Source organism: Alternaria incomplexa (assembly GCF_024043165.1).
Source record: "Alternaria incomplexa strain BMP 0042 chromosome Unknown scaffold_3, whole genome shotgun sequence".
Classification (NCBI taxonomy): domain Eukaryota; kingdom Fungi; phylum Ascomycota; class Dothideomycetes; order Pleosporales; family Pleosporaceae; genus Alternaria; species Alternaria incomplexa.
Window position 1 is genome coordinate 1708054 of NW_026249852.1, and position 22195 is coordinate 1730248.

General features: G+C 53.5%; 5 protein-coding genes across 5 annotated transcripts; 3 read left to right on the forward strand and 2 right to left on the reverse strand.

The window, feature by feature from the left end:
- Window positions 1-336: 336 nt before the first annotated feature.
- On the reverse strand, window positions 337-3499 carry J4E90_002958 (uncharacterized protein; the record flags this gene model as incomplete). Its single annotated transcript, XM_051432532.1, has 2 exons — window positions 337-3414; window positions 3491-3499. 2 exons carry the CDS (start codon window positions 3497-3499, stop codon window positions 337-339), a joined length of 3087 nt encoding a protein of 1028 aa, XP_051293954.1.
- A 1716-nt stretch (window positions 3500-5215) lies between these two features.
- Window positions 5216-6750, reverse strand: J4E90_002959 (uncharacterized protein; the record flags this gene model as incomplete). The annotated part of the gene is made up of 3 exons (XM_051432533.1): window positions 5216-6055; window positions 6108-6569; window positions 6619-6750. The coding sequence occupies 3 exons, from the start codon at window positions 6748-6750 to the stop codon at window positions 5216-5218; spliced, it is 1434 nt and encodes a 477-aa protein (XP_051293955.1).
- Window positions 6751-11322: 4572 nt separating this feature from the next.
- GSK1 (Glycogen synthase kinase 1) lies at window positions 11323-12827 on the forward strand (the record flags this gene model as incomplete). The annotated part of the gene is made up of 7 exons (XM_051432534.1): window positions 11323-11368; window positions 11425-11597; window positions 11646-11729; window positions 11784-12138; window positions 12187-12380; window positions 12436-12640; window positions 12688-12827. The coding sequence occupies 7 exons, from the start codon at window positions 11323-11325 to the stop codon at window positions 12825-12827; spliced, it is 1197 nt and encodes a 398-aa protein (XP_051293956.1).
- Window positions 12828-13916: 1089 nt separating this feature from the next.
- Window positions 13917-17314, forward strand: J4E90_002961 (uncharacterized protein; the record flags this gene model as incomplete). The annotated part of the gene is made up of 6 exons (XM_051432535.1): window positions 13917-14469; window positions 14644-14884; window positions 14935-15202; window positions 15249-16153; window positions 16202-16386; window positions 16434-17314. The coding sequence occupies 6 exons, from the start codon at window positions 13917-13919 to the stop codon at window positions 17312-17314; spliced, it is 3033 nt and encodes a 1010-aa protein (XP_051293957.1).
- A 915-nt stretch (window positions 17315-18229) lies between these two features.
- Window positions 18230-19629, forward strand: J4E90_002962 (uncharacterized protein; the record flags this gene model as incomplete). Its single annotated transcript, XM_051432536.1, has 3 exons — window positions 18230-19160; window positions 19210-19484; window positions 19603-19629. The coding sequence occupies 3 exons, from the start codon at window positions 18230-18232 to the stop codon at window positions 19627-19629; spliced, it is 1233 nt and encodes a 410-aa protein (XP_051293958.1).
- Between the last annotated feature and the right edge of the window lie 2566 nt (window positions 19630-22195).

Here is a 22195-nt window from a genome sequence, read left to right on the forward strand (position 1 = left end):
GCGAAGTGAACCTCATGCGTTGATCGCGTGCTTGAGCCTCTCAATTACGCGTTCGCGCTAGCGGAATAGTTCCGCTGCTATTGTCACGTCCTTGGAACGTTGCGAAGCACATTGTAAGTATCACCAGCTACTACGACGGTTCTTTTCGCAAAGAATCGGTGATCATGTCGTAGATAACAGTGTCTTTTCTCATCCAAACTCACTATTACAGCAAGTGGGACTTCGACCGAGAGAGTGGGCTAATCGTACCGGCTCCCTAGCATTACACCTGCGCACGAAAGCAAACAGAGAACATAATCGTGAAAAGAGATGAGACAATGTCTCAACACGCCGCTATCAGGCGAAGAAGTCCTCGAAAGTGTCTCCTGCCCACCCGCTTAGATCCATATCGATGGAGTTTGTTTCGCGGTTTGCCGTCACTTCATTGAGCAGGTCTTGCGTCGCTTTCGCTTTGCTGAACAGGTCGTGCGCTAACTCCTTCGCAGCATACTGCAAATTGTCTTCAGCGAATTGAACCGCACGTTGGTACTGCGCGTTGTTGTTTGCAAGAAGATCTGCACCACAATGCACCAGGAACAGCATCATTTCAATTCTTCCTTGTTCCGTAGCGCCTTCGAATGCGGTTTTGCCATCGAACAAAGCTGGCTCAGCGTTGATATCGGCGCCTTTCTCAAGCAGAACCGTTGCGATCCCAATGTTTCCTGTCATTGCAGCTGACTGGAGTGCTGTCGCACCCGCACGAGTTGCTGCAGGCTCGTTTGGATCCGCACCGCGCATCAGTAGATACTTCACAATCTCTATGCTCTCGACTTGTGCTGCTGCCTGCAATGGTGTTTGAGGGATGCTCCATGACGTGGGTAGCGAAATGTTAGCGCCCGCTTTATGCAGACGCTGGACTGTTCTTAGCGATCCCAGAGAGATTGCGTAGAGTAGAGCCGTCATGTTACCGCGGCTGTGATCTCTGTGGATAACACTGTTCAAGTCACGCGCTAGAGGCAGGAAGAGCTCAAGTAATACATCGTGTCCATCTTGTCGTGCAGAGGACATGCGTATTGCTTCGCCAAGTGGACTCGTAAACTCAGTACGGGACTGGGGAACTGAACAAGTATACCGATCAGGTCTACGATCATTCGCGACACGCCCAGTCATATCGGCAGCTACGCAAAGAAGCCGGATAAACTTCTTGTCCGCGCGTCTCATCGCTTGGTATAATGCGTCGGATCCGAAAGACTGTGCGCCATCCGGATAGCGAGTTCTGAAGGCTGAGAGTAATAACTCCATAACGTCTTTCAGGCGGAGTATAGCACATACGAAGAGTGCGCTATTGTCAAAGGGATCCGCTCCTATGCGCAAGTATTCTTTGATTAGGGAAAGGTCCTTTCTGACCACTGCAGCAGCAAGCGGTGTCAGAGACCACCCCTCCCTATCCGTCTGACACGGCGTGGTTCTCGGTTGGTGAGCGTTGAATTGATGGGCTGTGAACCGCGAATTGAACATATGGGGCAACACAACTTGCGCACCGTGAGCCATCAAAGCTTTGATCGCTGTGGGATTCGCCTTCAGGATCGCGGCGCTCAAAGGTGTCAGATTCCAATCTGCCGGTGCAGTTCCAGGTGGCTGTAACTCTGGGCCCAAATCCCAGTCGTGGGATTCACAATGTGCTACATTGACAAGCACGTTGACAGGGTGTTCCATTCGAAGCACGTACCCGATGGCTGCTTGGTTACCCCATCGTAGGGCCTCAAATATTATGGCATTACCATAGTGTTGCTCATCTGCAGCTGGCATAAAATGGTCGTAATACCATGCATCTGCCTGTAACGTGGCAGGTAGATCGATGCATTCGGCCAGAAGTTTGACGGTGTCCAGCTGCTTGTTCCGAACCGCCAGTTCAAGACATCGGACAGTCGGGCTGATGCCTACAGACAGCAGTCGCTTAAGAACGCGGTTGTTTCCTCTTTCAATAGCAGCTTCAAGAGCCCTTCCGATTCCTGCTTGCCTCCGTTGGAGCTTTTGAAGTGATAAAATCTGCTCAACAAGAACATCATCACCAACTTCACAAGCTGCGACGAACGCAGCGGCAAAACCGGCAGGTTGACGAGCTAGGTTCTGGAAGTATCCCCGTGTCTTGAATAGATCAAAAGCTTCCCCAGAGCTATTTTTGATTGACTCGCTCAGCCCAGTACAATCACCATCAGAGGCATCTCCATCTATTGGCTTTGGTGCCTGGGCGTTGGGGTCCAGACCTTGATCCAGACATTTGTTCAGGATCTCTAGATCATTACCCCGGACAGCACTGATCAAGACTTTAACATCGAGTTTTGCACCCTCAGCGAGCAGAATACTGACTGCCGACGTGTTGCTTCGTAGCACTGCACTAGACAGTGACTCTGATAATATTGCATCCCAAAGATCTTGATGGCCGATGATGTCTGGGGATGCCCGTTCGAGGATAGACTTGATTACCCCGGAGAATGAATCATCCCAGTCGGGTCGCAATAGGACTTCCGGTAGAACGCGCCGATGGAAGAATACCTCGGGGCTCTTGTCCAAGTAAAATGTTGTCAACAGGAGCAATTCGCTCTTATCACAACAACTCATCTCGTTCATGACTGATTCGGGATCGGCTTCTAGGTCTGCTGAAATCAACAGACGCATGATTTCGCCTCTTGCTTTCGGATTCCGCTTCTGGGTATGTGGCAACCTTCCTATGTTTAACAGGAAATCTGGTCCCGTTCGTTGATTAGGGTTAGCGCCATGATCAAGAAGGACTTTTGTAGCTTGAACGTCGCCCCTGAGACTCGTGTACTCCAAGGGGTAGTATAGGGAGTCTCTCATAGAGACAGGTCGATTCGCAAGTCCAGTTGGCCCCATATCCAAGACTATCCCCAATATGAATCCGTCTCCCAGAATCAGCGCGATGCAGAAGATATTTTGTATCAACGCTAGATTGTAGGGTGGCGGAGTGGAATTGATGATATCCTTGAGGATATTAGGTCCAACACTGAATAAACACTTGATGCCTGTCCTGAGAAAGAAGTCGAAGTTTGTTTGCGGCTCGTCGACTGCCCGGGTAACCGTTCCGTCATTGGCGAGCTGATGTAAGACCACATAAATAATCTGGTTGGCCACGCTTTGTTCGCGAACAAGTCGCGATACGTCTGGATGGGTCACATTCCTCACTGCGAGCTCGACTTCTCTAATTTGTCCTGCCGACGCTACGAAGGTCCGAATGTCTTTCGGCAAAATGCGCGCCATGACCGGCACCATCGAAGTCGCGAAGTTGGGCGTGGGAGTTCCATGGAATAGAGACGTCGCACCTGATGACACGTGTGTCATGTAGTTGTCAAAGTTTTGATCGCGATAACCATAGTCTTTAGGGAAAATCATGGCATCCGTTTCACACGGAGGAAACTCGAGATAATTAGAAGTAGGAAGCCACTCCAAGTCATCGTTCAGTGTTTTCGGGTCAGTCTCATCGTTGACGAACGTGTGCCATGTTGGATTATTCTCGAGTGGATCCCTCGCATCCAGATCTGCGCATGAGGTCCACGTTCCATCCTGAGCAACGAATGGATCAACTTCGCGAGGAGCCATTGGAAACTGCGCCACGACACCAGCTACAGGAAATGGTGAGGCGCCCTGCGATGTGTCGGCTGACGTCGAAGGTGATATTCCAGGCGGTGTGAGACTCGGCGGAGTAGACTGTAGTGGAGAGCGACGTGTAGAGTGGATTCTGGTCGCGGTACTTTGTGAATGAAGAGAGACTATCAACAGAGATCAATATCTTCGCCGAGCAAGCTAGCTCAGTGCTCGTACCTTCAGCGAGTCCTTCGTCATCGGGGGTCCTCTGACGTCCTTCTATCCTTGCCCTACGGTTCTTGAGCACTGATGCTCCAGCACGTCGACTATACGCAGATGTATATTTGTAAAAGTCCCATTTCCTCAGCCTAGTTTCGTATTGAGCTTTGCTATCCGCTGATTAGCACAAACTGCTCGATCTGAACGACGGTAGAGTGACGTATCGTGCACCTACGTTGCCGAGAAAGCGTGCTCTGTGGACATGATTTCCACAACTCCACCCGGGGCTGTCAAGGGTCTGTTTTCCAGGACGTAAAGACGGTAGATGGTGTGTTTGTGTAACTTCCATTTCCACTCGGGTATGCGTCTCGCATATCTTTCCTCATACATTGTTGTGTCGGACGGATTGTGTCCCAGCCCACGAGAGACCTGGAGGGGGTGGTGGTGTTGGTCAAACAACAAACACGAGGCCAGGCTGGAGCGGGGCCTCTACACTCCTTGAAAATAGAGATGATCCACGGGAAAAGCGCCTGCCCAGAATCTGATTTCAGCCACACGGCGCATGCAGGTCGGACCAATGGGAGTTGCAGTGCTTACTGCAGCAACAACAAGGACGCCGAAATCTGCTTTTGCATTTTAACGTGACGACTAATTCGACGTAATCATCATGACTGCGCCTGCTCAATTCAGATTTCGGCACGCTCAGCCCCATCCAATCCAGATTTCGGTACGTTCAGCCCCATCCAATCCAGATTTCAACCTAGCCAGCCTTGCCCGACCAGAACACCGTGCCCAAATCTGAATCTCTTAGCAGATTCCATCAAATCTGAATTGCAAACCTGCGGCAGAAATCTGCTTTGGTAGTAGATATGTTCATCGTGCAAGAACTAGGAGTAGCGTTCCATAGAGCAGCAACCCGAGCGTCGTGCCTTCCTTGACGAGCTTCGAAATCCGCATTTGCTACAATGACTTGGTCGAAAGATAACACCATCTCCCTCCTTGCTCTTCTCGCAACCTGCGTACCGGTGTTTGTATTGGTCGTTACATGTATACTACGCCAGAGACGACAGCGTGCCAAAAAGCAGGGTGAGTACTTGTTCAGGGAGATTGCGATGGCAGTGATGCTGAACAAAGACAGCTCGTTCAGACGTGGAGGACGCACCTACCCGCCCCGGCCCGCAGCCTTCGCACTTTGGAATGCTTCGAAGGGACTCCATGCTGATGGCGCTGGTCATCGTTCAGAGGGATGTGCATGTTGCGCATCGCGGGTCTTAAGAGAGAACTGGTCTTAAGAGAGAACGGGTCTTAAGAGAGAACGGGTGTGTATGTCAACGGTAGAACAATCCAGATGGTTGACTGACCTCTAATAAGTTTCATTGCAAGCTGCCAGTATCATAATGACTTAAACATCAATCTACAGCTTACTAGCCTCCCCACTCGTCCTGTTAAGGTACAAAGGATCCCTCGGCTCAATCCCATACTGCCTACACAGCTCCTCACCCTTCTTCTGCTGCGCCTCAATCCTAGCCTTATGCGCCAGACCCCTCTTATTCTCGTTCTTACCCAGCTGCAGCAGATGCACCTCGTCCGGCCCATCTACAATCCTCATGGTACGGCCACTCGACCACATCTGCGCAAGCGGAGTATCTTGACTCACACCCGCACCACCGTAGGCCTGCATGGCCCAGTCGATAACCTTGAGGTTGACTTCAGGGACGAGCACCTTGACCTCGGCGATTTCCTTAAGAGCGCCCTTGGCGTTTGTCTCGTCGATCTTGATGGCGGCGTTGAGGACGGAGAGGCGGGCGGCGTCGATTTCGATACGGGAGCGGGCGACGCGCTCGAGCATGATGCCGTGTTTGTTGAGGAGCTCGCCGAATGGCTTCTTGCGCTCGTCGTTGATGCGGGCGAGGAACCATTCCAGTGCTTTCTCGGCAGAGCCGATGCTGCGCATGGCGTGGTGGATACGTCCGGGTCCGAGACGGCCTTGGATGATTTCGAAGCCGCGGCCTTCGCCTAGCACCATGTTGCTGGCGGGGACGCGGACGTTCTCGAAGGTCACGTGGCCGTGGCCGTGGGGTGCGTCGTCGAAACCCATGACTGACAGCATGCGGTGGACGGTTACACCGGGGGTGGTGTTGGGGACGAGGATGACGGATTGTTGCTTGTACTTGTCGGAGTTGTTGGGGTCGGTCTTTCCGAGGACGATGAAGATCTTGCAGCGAGGGTCGCCAATGCCGGATGACCACCATTTCTGAGGGGTGTTAGTAACGTGGTGGGTAAGGGAGGGACGAAAATGAGCTAACCTGGCCGTTCAGGACGTAATGGTCACCATCCTTCTTGATTGTCATCTCAATGTTGGTAGCATCACTCGACGCAACCTGGGGCTCCGTCATCAAGAACGCAGAGCGAATCTCGCCCTTCAGCAGGGGATCCAGCCACTGCCTCTTCTGTGCCTCAGTACCGTACTTGGCAATGACCTCCATGTTGCCAGTATCAGGAGCAGCGCAGTTGACAGCCTCGGAAGCTGTCCGGCTCTTGCCCAGGTACTCAGCCATGAGGCCGTACTCCAGGTTGCTGAAGCCAGCGCCCTCCTTGAAGTGTGCCTTGGGCAGGAACATGTTCCATAGTCCAAGCTCTTGTGCCCTCTTCTTCAGGTCCTCGATGATGGAGGGATGTGACGAGAAGCGCTCTTGGACGGTCTGGCCAATCTGGCGAACGTATACGGCGTCGGCGGGAATGCACTCTTCTTCGACGAACTTCTCTACCTATGAACATGTTAGCATGTACTTGTCCAGAGCTTGCCAAGTCACCTACAAGGTCGAGTGTCTTCGCCGCCCTCTCGCTGACAAAAGGCCGCGCGATGACGGGAATGCGCTGAGAGGCGGAGATATGGCCATCCTTGCTGTTGCTAAGCAGATCGTAGGCGCGGTCGTACGGTACAGACATGATTGCGTACTGTGGAGAGAGGATGAGGTAGGGAAGGACGGTTTAGGGAGGAAATCCGGGGTAGTTTAACAAAAGATGCGGAGACGAGTCGTCCGTGGCTACTGCTTCGGTCATTGATGTTGGGAGCTAAGAGTTGCCGAGGTACGGGATGCACCACCTCCGCTTTGGACCTCGTAACTTGGCTGTCTCACACCACGCAGACGTGATGCCAAGGTGTCCGATGGCAAACGTATCTTAGAGAAGGGTATCGTTGGCCGAGGCATTGATGATAGTCGTGTCGTGGTAGAGGCTGCGGTTGGAGTTGGCGATAGCTGCAATGGACGCGACGCCACCGTTACGCGTGGCGCACAGTCCAACCTCCGCAAAAGGCTATGGAATCGCGTGTGTACATCAACGTGGTTATCAGAATTCACATGGGCCATCTCAGCACTCATACAATTGTCGATAGAAAACTTGTTGAATCTAGTCAGAGAGGTCATTGACTCCATGATCATAACACATGTATGCATCCACTAGTTGACACATGGTGTTTCAAGTCCCGGGCTGGGAGACCTGGGACGTAGGGGATATAGGACGCATGCTTGTTTATGAAGAGATGATTGAGGAACGGCAGTTGACGGATATATGGTTTGCACACCCTGATGGTGAGTTGGAGGACTATTGGGAGTTTCATTATAAAGGCCTACTACAGGATATGGAGGGAAGAAGGACTATCAGTGATGAGGTGCTTGAGGGGCATTTGAGAGCCGAGAAGCTGGATCCAGAGATGTTCTGGCTTTCGAAAGCAGACAATGAGTGGTTTCCATACCGGTAGTGAAGGGGTTCCGAGAGTCCTTTGCTGTTCTTCCCACGCTGTCTTATCTATGTCACAATGTACTATGGTCGAGGTTTGAGTGAATGCTGACATTCCCTCGAAAATTCCCAGAAGATCACGACTTGAAGTGTAACCTGACGCGATGATTCTTGACAGTGAGCATTGACTAGTCGTTGGGTCGGAGAGAAACGTGAGCGACTCTATTCTGATTTCACATCGCAGTTTTGAGACGTAGCTGAAGTCAGATATACGTTGTATAAAACTAATAGCAACGTCGTAGTGAGATGTGAAGGGTGCTACCTCGTACAGCTTGTGACGAAGATAGACCTGTAACGGTGACATAAATCGCAATGCTATAACGTTGCTCGATCCTCGTTGCTGGGCTCCAGTTCCGGAAGGGTTGCTTGTCGCAGACCGGATCAAACGGGTATGTTGTAGGAAACGAGTAAAACGTATTGTGTAACTGTTCTCAGTGCCAAGATACCAGACCGTGGGTCAATTGATGCAATAGCAGTGCCAGTAGCCTGGTAAAATATTGTTAAAATTTGGAAGATGAGGGTTACACTTTTGTCGGTGAGCGCGGATGTGTACCCACGGCATGCTTCCTACAACGACCAAAGGGTACCTGAGAAGGTCGTCCCGCCTGCTTGTGGCGTACACAGACACCAGATAGAGCCAATAATAGTCTTGGACGCACAAGTTGACTGACAGAATGGTATCATCCGCCCGGGCAGCTGCGTGTCGCTATTCCGGTGCAGAACCGGATGAATGCATGAGATGTGTGCGCTCAACCGTGACGATGTAACCAAGATGTTGAGCGAGCTGCTACGGATCCGACATGACAGCTGCAGACGAGCGTGGCGAGGTCTCCGGCCGATGTCGGTAGCCGAATACAGCTCGTGGTACAACCATCGTGCATACTCTATTGTCTTCATTTAAAATAGATGCTCATCCTGTACCGCATGGTTGCGCGCTATCAGCGATGAAAATCTCCGAGTATTCAACCATATAGGTGCACCGGCATAGTCCGATCGTCGGGTATGACAAGTCGGCCGGGTACTCCGTAAGGCTGAAGTCCATATGCGTGCTTCACCTGAAGTGGATTGGGGGTACATATCGTGGTCGCGCAGATCGACTCGTATCTGAGTTCGACAGGCTGATAAAGTCCAGATGTCGAGGCCTGCGTATTCTTGTTCGTCGCTTTACATATAGACTCCCGCCACCAGATCTGAGACAGAGCGGGAGGCTTCGTGACACAGTGTCGCTGTGGACCGATGTGGTGCTTCATGGGCTTGATCTACAACGCCTCGGGGCCTGTAATCTATTTTCATGTTAGGAGTGATTCGGGTCGTAGTGAGCTTGAGCAAACGTCAAGTGACGGATTCAAAGAGAGCGTGCTCGCGCCCAGCTTGGGCTGGAAGGAACCTTGGACTGTTGGTGAGTAAAACGGGTGAGGATGGGTAGTAATGACGGCAATAGTGGGGCTCATAACACTGGTTTTGGCCATTCTCACGGTCGAGCGGTCGTCTGCAGCGGCTGGGAATACCGCCGTCAAGAGCCCTTAAGTCACATGACTAAAGCCAATAGGGTGGGTCGGATTTCCGAACGGCATGCTCACTGCATGTTGACGTATGAGCGGCAGTCGGGCATCGATAGTGTAGCTCGACTAGCCTACCCACACAGCAAGCGCCAAATGCAAAATCTGTATGAATTGTTTCAGCCCGATCTATCTCAGTAGGCTGCAGATGGACTTGTACGTGATGTCCATCGTCGTTCGAGGCATGGCTGTTGGCGGCGCCTGGAACATGTTGCGCGCGCGATTTGCACGTGCCTTGCAGCACCAAGTGCGGGAAAGGCGAAGAGGGGAACACAAGCGTCATGAATAGTTTGCAACGATGTCGGTTGCTGCAAGTGTGGCCGATTCGGGTTTAAAGGTGCGCGTGTGTAACCCGCACCGAGCAGTGGTTCACACCGGCCAGTGGGCCCTGGACATCCGAGAGCAGCGGTGTCGTTGACTTGATGCGCATCCGCTTGGTGCAGCTGGCTGCCGGTCAAGATGGAAGCGTGCACAAACGGTGGAGTGGCATTTCACGAGACCAGAAGGGCATAGTGAGTCGCTGGGCTGGGCGGCTGTGAAAGGATATGCACCACAATAACACGCCACGCCTCTGGGTCGCCCGGGCATTCGGCTGTAGACGAAGAGGGGGGCGCCAGGACCAGGGCGCGAGAGAACATCAGCTGCCCTCCAAGTGGAGCTGCAGGCCACGAGGGCGTGGCCGGGGCCTCGAGCAGAATGACGATGCAGCAGGACGAGGCGACAGGGCGGCGTGCAGGGGGACTTGGTTTTGCAGCAGGCCGCAAGGGTGCGGTCAAAGTTTGGAAAAAGCCATATTGTTGAGTCGGATATCAGCTTCTTCAACGCCAGTCGGAAGACTTTTCTGCGGCTACCGACCCCTGTACTCTCGCGAGTGTCCTGGTACATACGTCGTCGACACGAAAGTGCGGCGGCGGCGGCTTTGATTGACGGGCTGTGGTGCAAACAAAGACAAGGTTGTGGTTGCTCGAACAGCGCGGTGCATGAAATTGCTGCCGCGGGCGCTCAGGCGTCCGCAGCATGGAATTGGCTGACGGAGTCGAGCATTCGCACAGTGTTGAGGGACGCTCGCTAAAGGCAGAGGCGTCGTGGGCCCTGGAGCGGAATGAGGGTCTTGCTCAGGCCATGGTAACGGCGGCGATGGCCTGGTAACGTCTCAATGGGAACGGTCGTCGCATGTCAAACGCAGCATAGCAGCTACTCACTGCCTGCTAGAGCCACGCAGCCTATCGCCGGGCAGGTATTCACAGCTCGTACGGCCAGGTTAGTATAAGCACAGCAAGGCCCGGCCATGATTGGAGTGCGTCTCAGCCACGCGCCAGCGAGCAAGTGGGTGCAGCTCATTTCAGGCGGCATGACGGCGTGCTGGGAAGAAATCTGATGCCTCACGTGCAGGCCGGCGTCCGCAGCTGCAGACGCAATGGTCATGTTGAATGTTGGCGATGTCGTATGTGAGGCCGCTGGCGACGGCTGGCAGAGCACACTCACTGTCGTGTGCTGACGTCTGTTTCAAGCAGGCGCGGTCGCATGCTCCTGCCGCCGCAGAGCAGCCCTGTGTATGTGTATTACTATAAGGCTCCACGAGAAGCTATCATCTGCATCCTATCCCATCCCCCCGTTTCCTGCAGGTCCGTGATTCCTGCACCGGGCGATTACTGTACGCTGCTCCCTCGAGCAGCTTAGACGCCGCTGGGCTGGTCTGCGCTGACAAGTAGGTGAATTGCAGGCCTTCTGATCACGTTGGCACCCAATTTCGCACTAGCAGTGCCCCGCCCTTAATCCCCAGCACTGCCGTCACTCAACCCCATCGTCGCCTTTCCTCGCACCTTCACAAGCTCTCCATCTCCGCCTTCAATTCTCCTTCACCCCCTTCCCACCACCTGCTGTGACTGCCGCCCGAGCATCGTTGCTGAGGGGTCGACCTGCGCCTTCCTTGTTCCTTAGCTCCGTCAGCCACAACAAGCGTCACCTGGTACTGCACAGACGGCACGCGGGACCACGCCCTCTTGACACTCGACCTCGCGCCTACAACCCTATCTGCTCCGCCTCAGCCCGCCCGACACCACTCCTCGCCCACACTCAACTCCCCTACCACCCGCCCTCCAGTTCCCCAGCAATCCGCGCAGCGCTGCCGGACCCCCTCCCACACGCATAACACCAAACAATGAGCCAGAACCGGCCATCGGCCTTCTCATCGCTAAGAATGGGTGGTAAGTGCCCCCCGTCAATCCGCCGCGTAATTGGCCTCATGCTCACCCTCCCGCAGAAGTTATCCGCGAAAAGGTCCAGGACGGCCTGACCGGCGACTACAAGGACCTCGCATACACGCAGTGCAAGATTGTCGGCAACGGCTCTTTCGGCGTCGTCTTCCAGACCAAGCTGTCGCCTAGTGGTGAAGATGCGGCCATCAAGCGTGTCCTGCAAGACAAGCGCTTCAAGGTGCGTCTGCGCGCCATCATGACATGCCGCCCCAGCTGACCCCCGCAGAACCGCGAACTCCAGATTATGCGCATTGTCCGACATCCCAACATTGTCGAGCTCAAGGCCTTCTTCTACAACAACGGCGAGCGGGTACGTGTCTGCAAGCAAGCGCGTGCGTGCATTTCGTGTAGCTAACCGTTTCAGCCACAGAAAGACGAGGTGTACCTGAATCTCGTGCTTGAGTTCGTTCCCGAGACCGTGTACCGTGCTTCGCGCTACTTCAACAAGATGAAGTCGGTTATGCCCATCCTCGAAGTCAAGCTGTACATCTACCAGCTCTTCCGCTCGCTCGCCTACATTCACTCGCAGGGTATCTGCCACAGGGACATCAAGCCCCAGAACCTTCTGCTAGACCCCTCAACCGGTGTCCTGAAGCTGTGCGATTTCGGAAGCGCCAAGATTTTGGTCGAGAACGAGCCCAACGTTTCGTACATCTGCTCCAGGTACTACCGTGCGCCTGAGCTAATTTTCGGAGCGACAAACTACACTACCAAGATCGGTATGTGTTGTGCTGTAACGAGCGGGAGCCCGTGCTAATACTGTACAGATGTCTGGTCTACGGGTTGCGTCATGGCGGAGCTCATGCTTGGACAGCCATTGTTCCCGGGAGAGTCAGGTATTGACCAGCTGGTGGAGATCATCAAGGTTCTAGGAACGCCCACCCGCGACCAGATCCGCACCATGAACCCGAACTACATGGAGCACAAGTTCCCCCAGATTAAGCCTCACCCGTTCAGTAAGGTATGTTGAGCGATGCGTCTCCGGAAGTCGCGTGATCTTTACTTACATGGACTAGGTGTTCCGGAAGGCCGATCCCAACGCGATCGATTTGATCTCCAAACTCCTCGAGTACACGCCAACTCAGCGTCTTTCGGCCATCGACGCCATGGTACACCCCTTCTTTGACGAGCTGAGGGACCCAAACACGCGTCTCCCAGACTCGCGTCACCCCAACGGAGCCACTCGTGATATGCCTGAGCTGTACAACTTCACTCACCACGGTAAGTTTGTTCCGAGTCCTACGAGATGCAAAGTCTAATGTTTCCAGAATTGTCCATCGCTCCTCACCTCAACAATCAGCTGGTACCGCAGCACATCCGCGCGACACTAGCCGCCCGTGGCCTCGACTTCGAATCGCCGAACTTCAAGCCATTAACGCGGGATCAGATGATAGCCAGGCTGGATTAAGCCCTCTGCTATCACACGACACGATACCATTCATTCATGCGGCGGCTTCTGATCCTCTCTGGACCGGAGCACAAAGCTTTTCCGTCCGGAGAGATGCAAAATGGAGTCTCAATTGGGCGTCGGTTTTATCAGGTGTATACTACGAGGAGCACACCCTTTCCTGCTTTATATGAGCGCGTCTGAAATGATACCGACATTCACCTTTACAAAGAATGACCTGGCTTGCTTTTCTTTGGGGACTGTTGGCATCCCCGTTTACGCGAAATGATCAATGGACCGGCACGGCAAATGATGTTCCTTCGACCCCCTTTGAGATGACGAATGGGTGCAGCAGGTTGCAACTATGAAGGAAATGAGGAACGGGCAAAATTCGGGATGTATTGAGTATGGGATACGAAGGAAGGGTCTCGCTCATCCGATTCCGATGCTTCAACAATGGTTACTATGCGTCACCTGGGTTGCATGCGGGAGTTTTCTTTCTGTTAAGATGAGTTCGGCGGGCTGCGCATCGGGCGATGAGGCTTTTATGAACTTGGGAATGCTATCCCTAGGATGGGATCATACGGGCTGGTCAATGGATGGCTGGCTTCGGACAAGTACTAGAGCGAGGCACTGCGCATTTGCAGCGGAACGAATGTCCAATGGACAATGACTATCCTGCTATTCGCCCACCTCTCAGCATACTTTCTATAACGGAGATTCCTTTCACATTTACCTTTCCGAACTGTTGTGAAATGTTGTGATTAATTCTGTGATGTTGCATTTTTTGCAACTAGAGCAACATTCAGTCTTTTATCCATGCTTTATGGGATTCGTCTGAGACGTCAAGATGGTGGTCTGGATCCGTACATGTTACCTCTGGCCTTCACCAGGAGATAAGCATAGGGTCAATCAATTATACGTTGTCTATCTTTACTGACAGCCTCACCTCGCTAGTCTCAGTATGCGTGATCCTGATGTATATAGAGCCTTCATCTTGACTTCTACATCTATTCCTTTAACATAACCAAGTCTCAGTCGAAGAATTAGTCAGTAGCCATTGAATAGTCGACAACATCACGGTAAAATCAACAGATGAACAACCTAGACATGGATTCTACATTCATGTCACCAGATCGCATGGCCCTGCTCAAGCTGACCGATGAGGAAGCGCAGCAACATCTTGTTCGGGACAATTCACCGTTCAATGATTCGGCAATGGACGTTGACGTCGAGAGTGCATGGACCGAGCGCCAAGATACGCCTGGAACGGGAGCAAATGCCGCTAACCCTTTCGATGCGCAAGCTCCAGTGCGACTTCCGCGCCAACTCGACGATTCACTATCGCGAACCATCCGCCAACATCGCACCCGAACCGCCCCATTCCACAACCGTGTGTATAATCATCGACACGGCGACTTCTACCCCCCGCGTGAGCCCGTATATTACGATCACGACGACCTCGGCGCCAAATCTACACGAATCCCGTCGCAACTGAGGGAAGATTCTCCGGAGACGTTAGAAGAGAAGGCACGCGCAGTCTTGGTCGCAACCATGGCGGATGCAGACGTCAGAGAAGAGCGTGATGATAGGCGCGAGGACCGACGTGATGACAGGCGCGATCGTGGAAACTATCGAGGAAACAACAAGCGCCGCCGTGATGGTGAGTCTGCACATGTCCTGTTACAAGCGATTGCGCAAGCTGCACGGGTGGGCTGGATGGCTTCTCTGATTCGATGGCTGTAATGGGCATCAAATCAAGGCCGAGACTATCCTCCCTACCCCATGGACTGGCTTGTGTATCTGGCATTTCCACTGTACTAACAGCGTCGCGCAGATGACGATAACCATTACCGCGGTGATGACCGTCGCGGACCCCAGCGCCGCCGTAACGATGATGGAGGCCCACGTCGCCGATACGAAGAGCCGCCGTTCCCCAAGCTGCGCAGACTGCTCTTGAACATTGCCAGCTCCACCAAGCTCCCACAGGACGAGGCTATCGAGATCGCAAAGTACTTTGGAGAGCACTTTGACGATGAGCGTCTCCGCTCTGACTTCTTCGATGTCTTGGTACAGCTGTAAGCAGAGACAATTCCCCCATCAATTCAACTTTCACTAACTGTCTTAGGATCATCGAGCAACCCTTCAAGATCCCGTTCGTCGCAGCCGTCGCTTACTACGCCAACGATGTCAAGCCACAAATCACCATCGAGGCCATGAAGCGCGTCGGAGACCGGGCACAGGAGGCGCTGAATGCGGGCGAGTGGAAAGAGTTCAAGTTGCTTCTGAGGTTCTTCGCGTGCCTGCAGTCGCTCTATGAGGATGATGGCGTCTTCACCTTCCTTGGACAACTCTTCGATACGGTCGTTGACCTTCAGAGTGCCAACGAAAACGATGTAAGATCTTCGGGCAGTGATGTGGGATATTTACTAACAGTGCTAGGTTGTCGGTATCGAACTCGTCAAGATCATCCTTCTTACCATTCCCTACGCCATCGTCGCTGGAGGAGAGCGTTTCCACGAACAAGCGCAACAACTGCTGAAGAACACTGGTATCGTGGCGAGCAATGCGGTTCCCATCGAGAGCCTCATCCACTCTTACGTCGGCGATTTCGAGTCAAAGCCGGTAGACCACCACAGCGTCATTGGCCTTCTTCAAGCACAGTTGTCAGCTGAAGCCGAGTCTGGTTTTGAGCTGAGATGCCTTCCACGCATCGACCTCGAGGCTTTGCGTAGGGCGGATGCCAAGGAAGAAGACGCCCTGCCCACGGCTCCTCAGACTCATGCCTTCCCGACTTTCACCATCCCGTCACCAGTCAACCCTGGCCCACGGCCTGTCTTCCCGGAGGCGTACTTCTCCCTGTTCGCTGATCAGGAAGTCGACACCGTCCCCAAGACCACCGACATTGCCTCGTCGCTTGTTCGGGATGCCATTGTCGACACCATCAACCAGCTCGACTTCAACCGTGAAATGGTCGCCAAGTTCCTTGTCGATGTTGACTGCTACTGGTCCGTCGACATCTTCGCTAAGCGCGGTTCACCTTTCGACAAGTTCCGTGAGCTGGTTGGCGACAAGATTCAGTACAAGTCAGAAGATATGATCATCGATGCCATCTTCTCGCAACTGTTCAAGCTGCCTAGCGCCGAACACAAGCTCGTTTACTACCATGCGCTCATTACACAATGCTGCAAGGTCGCACCTGCTGCTATTGCCCCGTCTCTTGGACGTGCCATTCGTACCATTTACAAGAACCTGCCCATGATGGATCTTGAGCTAGGTTACAGATTCCTTGACTGGTTCTCCCACCATCTCAGCAACTTCGAGTTCCGATGGAGGTGGACCGAGTGGTATGTTCTTCTCTCTTTGCTTGTGGATCCGCGCTAACATTTCTTTAGGCTCGAGGATCTCGAGCTGTCTAACCTACACCCGAAGAAGGCTTTCATTCTTGCGACTTTGGACAAGGAGATAAGGTTGTCCTTTGCCAAGCGTATCCGATCAACGCTGCCGGAGCCGATGCACACCATGATCCCTGAGCGACTTGACGCGGACAACAGCCCTGACTTCAAATATGACAATCAACGTACGTAACTGCAACATGCAATAAGGACCCTGCTAACACCACCTCAGAAACCCCATATGCCGCTGAAGGCCAGATGCTCCTCAGCCAACTGAGGAAGAAAGCTACCGCTGAAGAGATCCAAGTCACTATCGACAGTATTCACGAGAAGGCTCTCGAACAGGGCATTACCGAAGTCCTCGTGCCTTCGACTGACGCCTTCGTCACTGCCATCTGCCGACTGGGAGCGAAATCATTGTCCCACGTTCTGTCTTGCATTGAACGCGGCAAGGACAGGCTACTGGAGCTCTCGCAGAACGAGGTCGCACGTCGCCAGATCGTTGCAAGCGTCGTCGAGTACTGGAAAGACCAGCCTGGTGTTGCGGTCCGCATCATCGATATTCTGCTCAACTATACTATTCTTGCGCCGATGACTGTCGTTCAGTGGGTATTCGGTAGCCACATGGGAGCTGGCGAAGCCCTGACCGAGAGCTGGGTCTTTGAGATGGTTAGCAACACAGTCGCCAAGGTCACCAACCGTAACCGTCAGATCGCGTCAGCCCGTCTTCAGAAGGGCCTTCCCCAAGAGCAGATTGAGATGGTTGAGGCCACTCTTGCCAAGGACCGCGACAACGCCCGCGAGTTGTTCAAGTACATCGAAGACTCCATGCGTGGTGTTGCAGAGGGTTCCGCTGACACTCTGATTGAGAAGTCCTCCAATGGCTCGCTCACCGAAGAGGAAGTCGAGCTCATCAAGGCCTGGGGCAAGCGCTGGCAGACTGTCTTCATCCGCAAGGCGCAGGTCGAAGAGTCAGTCGTCGGCGAAGAGGCAGTCGAAGCTCGCATCAGACTTCTTGCCGCTGAGCCTGACGAGGTCGCTGAGAGCATGGAGCAGGATGCCGATGGCGTTGCCGAGGCCACCAACGGAGAGGCGCAGATGTCTCTTGCTTGAAACATTCCAGACTGAAGGACACGATATCGGATTCTACAAAAGCATAAGGATAGCGTTTGCATTCATCGGTGGCGTATCAGGCCAAGTGCTAATGGGTATCAATTTGCACGTCGGCTGGCGAGATGATATCTGCACGAGGGTTCTTTATTCCAGATGGACATCTAGTTCGTGTGATATTGTACATTATATCTCAAAATGAGTATCTTCATGAAAATTCCATGAAACTTTTGTGCTGCGGTTTCGAAATCGTTCTATGACGAGTGTTGGTGATTACAGTTTGACCAGTGTAGGGAGCAGAGGCGCTTTTTGCTTATCGCGCTGCAGAACCGCGAGAAGAAGTGTTGTCGCATGTTCGCCTCGTGGTGTAAGGGGTAAGAGAATTGCAGCTAATAGGAGCGTTCAAACAAGAACACCTCTACTTCTCAAGTATGTTGATGAGATTCATCCCCATGATATTCGTGCGTCGTCCGGAGTCGACGGATCCACCATGCACGGTGACGGCTAGCGCAGGCCAGCATCAGTGAACCCTGCAAAATGTCGCGCGGCATACGGCACCAGCTCCAAGCCGACCACCCAAGCAAGCAAGCCCGCCCAACTTTGCAGCCACGGGCCGCGACTCTGTAGCACCGCCGAAACTTCTGGGCAAAAACAACATGTTGTCACCGCCCTGTATCCTTGGTCGCATATAATTATTGTCGTCTCCATTTCTTGTGTACCTTCGTTGTACTGCCTTTGTTGTACATAGCTTCTTTGTCGCAATCTACGATACGAAACGAATAGAACCGAGGGAACGGAGAAGAAGCACCACCGCGAGCTTCCACGAGGACGAACGGCGATACGTGACGACGCGCGGACGAAGCTCCTGCTTAGACGACGAGCTCCCCCGAGAATTCCTATCCCACGGCGATAACGACGATGCATATACCACCCAGCCACCCCGTCGCTGCAGGCCCAGCGACAGCACTACAGAGCTTAATACCAACAACCACACCCACACCCTACGCTGCGCTATCATGGATATCGAAAGACGCCCACGGAGGCGGAGGAGGAGGCGGCGGATACACAGAGAACTGGAGCAGTCTAATCGGCATCATCACCGCCATAATAGGCAACGTGCTCATCTCGTTCGCACTAAACATGCAGCGATACGCGCATATACGGCTAGACCGCGAATTCCACGAGAAAGAACGGCAGAGGAAGAGGCGGAAGGCGGGCATGGACGATGCGGGGAGATTGGCGGAGGAAGTGCAGAAGATGGGGTTGAGGAGCAGGAGGAGCGAGGGCATGGTTGAGCAGAGGAGACGGAGAAGTAATGGGCAGGAAGACGATATCTTTGAGGCGTCCGAGAGCGATCCGTTGATACCCCGGGATACGAGACCGGCTGTGGGAAGAGAAGACAGTGCTGAGTCGGCCAAGCAGGAGGTGTTCAAGCAGACGTCGTATCTCAAATCGCCGTATTGGTGGTTCGGCATCATTCTCATGACAATCGGCGAGGCGGGGAATTTCCTTGCCTACGGATTCGCGCCTGCGTCTATCGTTTCCCCGCTCGGCGTTGTTGCGCTCATTTCGAATTGCATCATTGCGCCGTTTATGCTCAAGGAGCCTTTTCGCAAGAGAGACGCCCTGGGCGTTGTTATTGCTGTTGGGGGCGCCGTTACCGTTGTGCTTTCGGCGAATGACAATAATCCCAAGTTGGGTCCTGGAGAGATCTGGGATTTGATTAGACGCTGGGAGTTTGAGACGTATTTGGGGATTACGGTGGGGGTTATTGCGTGCTTGATGGTTGCGAGTAATCGGTATGGGGAGAAGAACATCTTGATTGATTTGGGACTTGTGGGGTTGTTTGGTATGTTCACGCGGAATTGATATTGAGGACGAAGGCTAACGGTTCCCAGGCGGATACACAGCGTTGTCTACGAAAGGCGTTGCTTCGCTACTTTCGTACACGCTTTGGCGCGCCATCACCTTCCCCGTCTTCTACCTACTGGTTGCGATCCTCGTCGGCACAGCAGTCATGCAGATCAAATACGTCAACCGAGCTCTCCAGCGCTTCGACGCGACGCAGGTCATCCCCGTCCAATTTGTCCTCTTCACTCTTTCCGTCATTGGCGGATCCGCAGTCCTCTACCGCGACTTCGAGCGCACCTCAGGAGAAGACGCCGGAAAGTTCGTTGGTGGATGCGCCTTGACCTTCTTCGGAGTCTGGCTCATCACCAGCGGCCGCCCATCAAACCATGACGACTCCGACTCCGACCACGACCCAGAACCCGAAGACGCTATCCATCTAGCCGGAGAAACCTACACAGACGCTATAAACGAACCCAGCGAAGAAGGCCCCGGAAGCACACGCCGTTCCTCAACAACACGCGCCCTCTCCCCACCCGCATCCGTCCAACGCCGCTACCAAGACGACACGGAAGAAGACACCCGCCCCTCAACCCCAAACATCACCTTCACCCCCACCGACCCCTCCACCCCACCAAACCCCACCCGCCCCGCCACCGCCGACATAATCTCCTCCCTCGTTGCAAACCCCTGGTCCCAACCCAACGAACCCACCCACCGCACCCCACCCCTAAACCGGCACACCTCAACCCCCGTCCTCCCCTCTGAAGCCGCACCCGCGCCCTTAGTCTCAGTCTCCGACACCGATCTCCCACCGCCTAGCACGCCCACGCGGGGCAAATCGACGAATGAAGTCCCCACGACGCCGGGATCGGGTATGGGACTCAGGAGATTGAGAACGAGTGATCGCGTTCAAAGTGCGAGGAATAGTATTGCGGGGGGTCCGCTGCTGGCGAGTCCGCTGAGTACGAGTCTGAGTACTATGGTTCAGGATTTGAAGCGCGGGAGTGGTGTTAGGAGGAGGGAGAGTCTACTTGCGTTGGCTGCGAGGGATAGAGATAGAGATGGATTCGGACAAGGGGAAGATGGTATGATGGGTGGAAGTGCGGGACTGGTTGTTGGTGAGCCGCTTAGTAGAAGACGGACGAGGGATAGTGCGAATGGCGAGGATGGTGCTGGTGGTAATGCTGGGGCGAGGACGCCGGGTGGTGGGAGGAGGGTTGGCAGAGGGAGGAGTTTGAGTGCGCTTAGTACGTTGAGTGGGCTTTGGAGGGGAATTAGGGGACAGGGGAGTAGGGAGGATATGAGGGCTGAGGAGGGGAGGAGGGACAGTGAGGTGGAGAGGTGATTAGTGTTTGAACTCATGTAGAAGCGTGGATAATCATGATGATTGACGTTTGAATGCTTAGTGGATGATCGTTCGACGTGACATATAAGTGATTGGTTAGGGTCACTATTACGGTTGTGGCTGTCGAATAGAGAGTATAAGCAAGCGCCTCCATTAGACGGGTGGGGGATTCTGGCTCAGAGTTGGGTCTGGCTTTGGGATCTGTGGCTGTCATGGGATGGTTCAGGGGATCCGGCAACAGGGCAAAAGAAGGCAACAGTACAGAACACTGACGAATATACCGACGCCACAGACTGCACTGCAATCTCTAGCGCGGAAGAGCAGTTCAGAATTGGGGCTGTGGGCATCAGATTGGACAGAATGGTGGCCGGCGGGTATACCGGGAGCAATACGAACGAATGACAGGACACCCCAAATATATGTGTGGAAGGCGCGTACCTGCGTCTCCATTGCACTGCAATCTCTAGCGCGGACGAGCTGATGTATACCTATCATTGGCTATGCGCACGTGGACATGTAGGTATGTGACCAGTAGTAAGAGTCCTCCTGAAGTCTGTTCACCGGAAAACCCCATTGCCAAGATGCTCGCCAACGAGCGCTGTGCACTGCAATCTCTAGCGCCGAAGAGCAGTTCACACAAGGCTGATCTTGTGTGTGGTTGGATACCGCGCTTCCGCGGTCGGCCTGGCGTTCAGCTTACACTGCACTTCAATTCCTAGCATGGACGAGTGGTCTCATGCAATCCACATCATGCTATATGGATGAGGGACAGCAGGGGTACGACCAATCGCAGATGCTTCATCATCGACAGAATGGGGACATGCCTTCACCTAATTACGTCGTCTGCACTGCAATCTCTAGCGCTGAAGAGCAGCTGAAGGGCGAGGCTGGAAGGATAAGGCTGAAGGTTTGACAGCCGCACTACAAGTCGTTGCGCGGACGATCTCTTTATGGAAAGCTCATACGACATATTGTAACATCGTAAAAGCTGCTGCGACTGATGGTTGTTTGGTGATGTGTCCGTTCTAGACAGGACGTTCGCAATGGTGGACACAAACTGCACAAAGAACTTGTGTGTCGAGTGTGCCTACTACAAATCATTTTGTGCTGGAGAGTGCATTGTATGGCCTGTGAATGCAGATGAAGAGGAGGCTGAGACGGGTGAAAGCACCGTGAAGTTTGTAAATAAGTAGGTATGGCTGCGTTAAGGGGAAAATGTGTCGAATAAGACAGCTCAGACCGCGGATTTTTCTGCGGCACAGTAACTCCAGCCATTTGCACTGCAATTTCTAGCGCGGGCGACCAGTCTAAGGGTATTCACACCAGGCTGTGTATATGAACGTGTAGCCAATGGTAAACGCTTCATCATCGGAAAATCGGGGGGTCTGACGACAGAAGACTGTTGCCTGAAAGTTATTGCACTGCAATCTTCAGCGTGGAAGAGCAGCTCATAGAACGAGGCTGAAGGACCCAAAATCCAACGACCGTACTGCATGTTATAGCACGAAAAAGCATTTGAAGCGACGAGGCTGGAGGAACCAGGGTGAAGATGTGGAGTTTACGGCCATCACGTGTCCGAAGTAAGCCGTGGGCTTCAGTGTTTCTCATTCATGGGAACTCAGAAAAATCCCGCACTTTGCACTGCAATCTCTAGCGCGGAAGAGCAGTCAAGAACGGGGCAGTGTGCA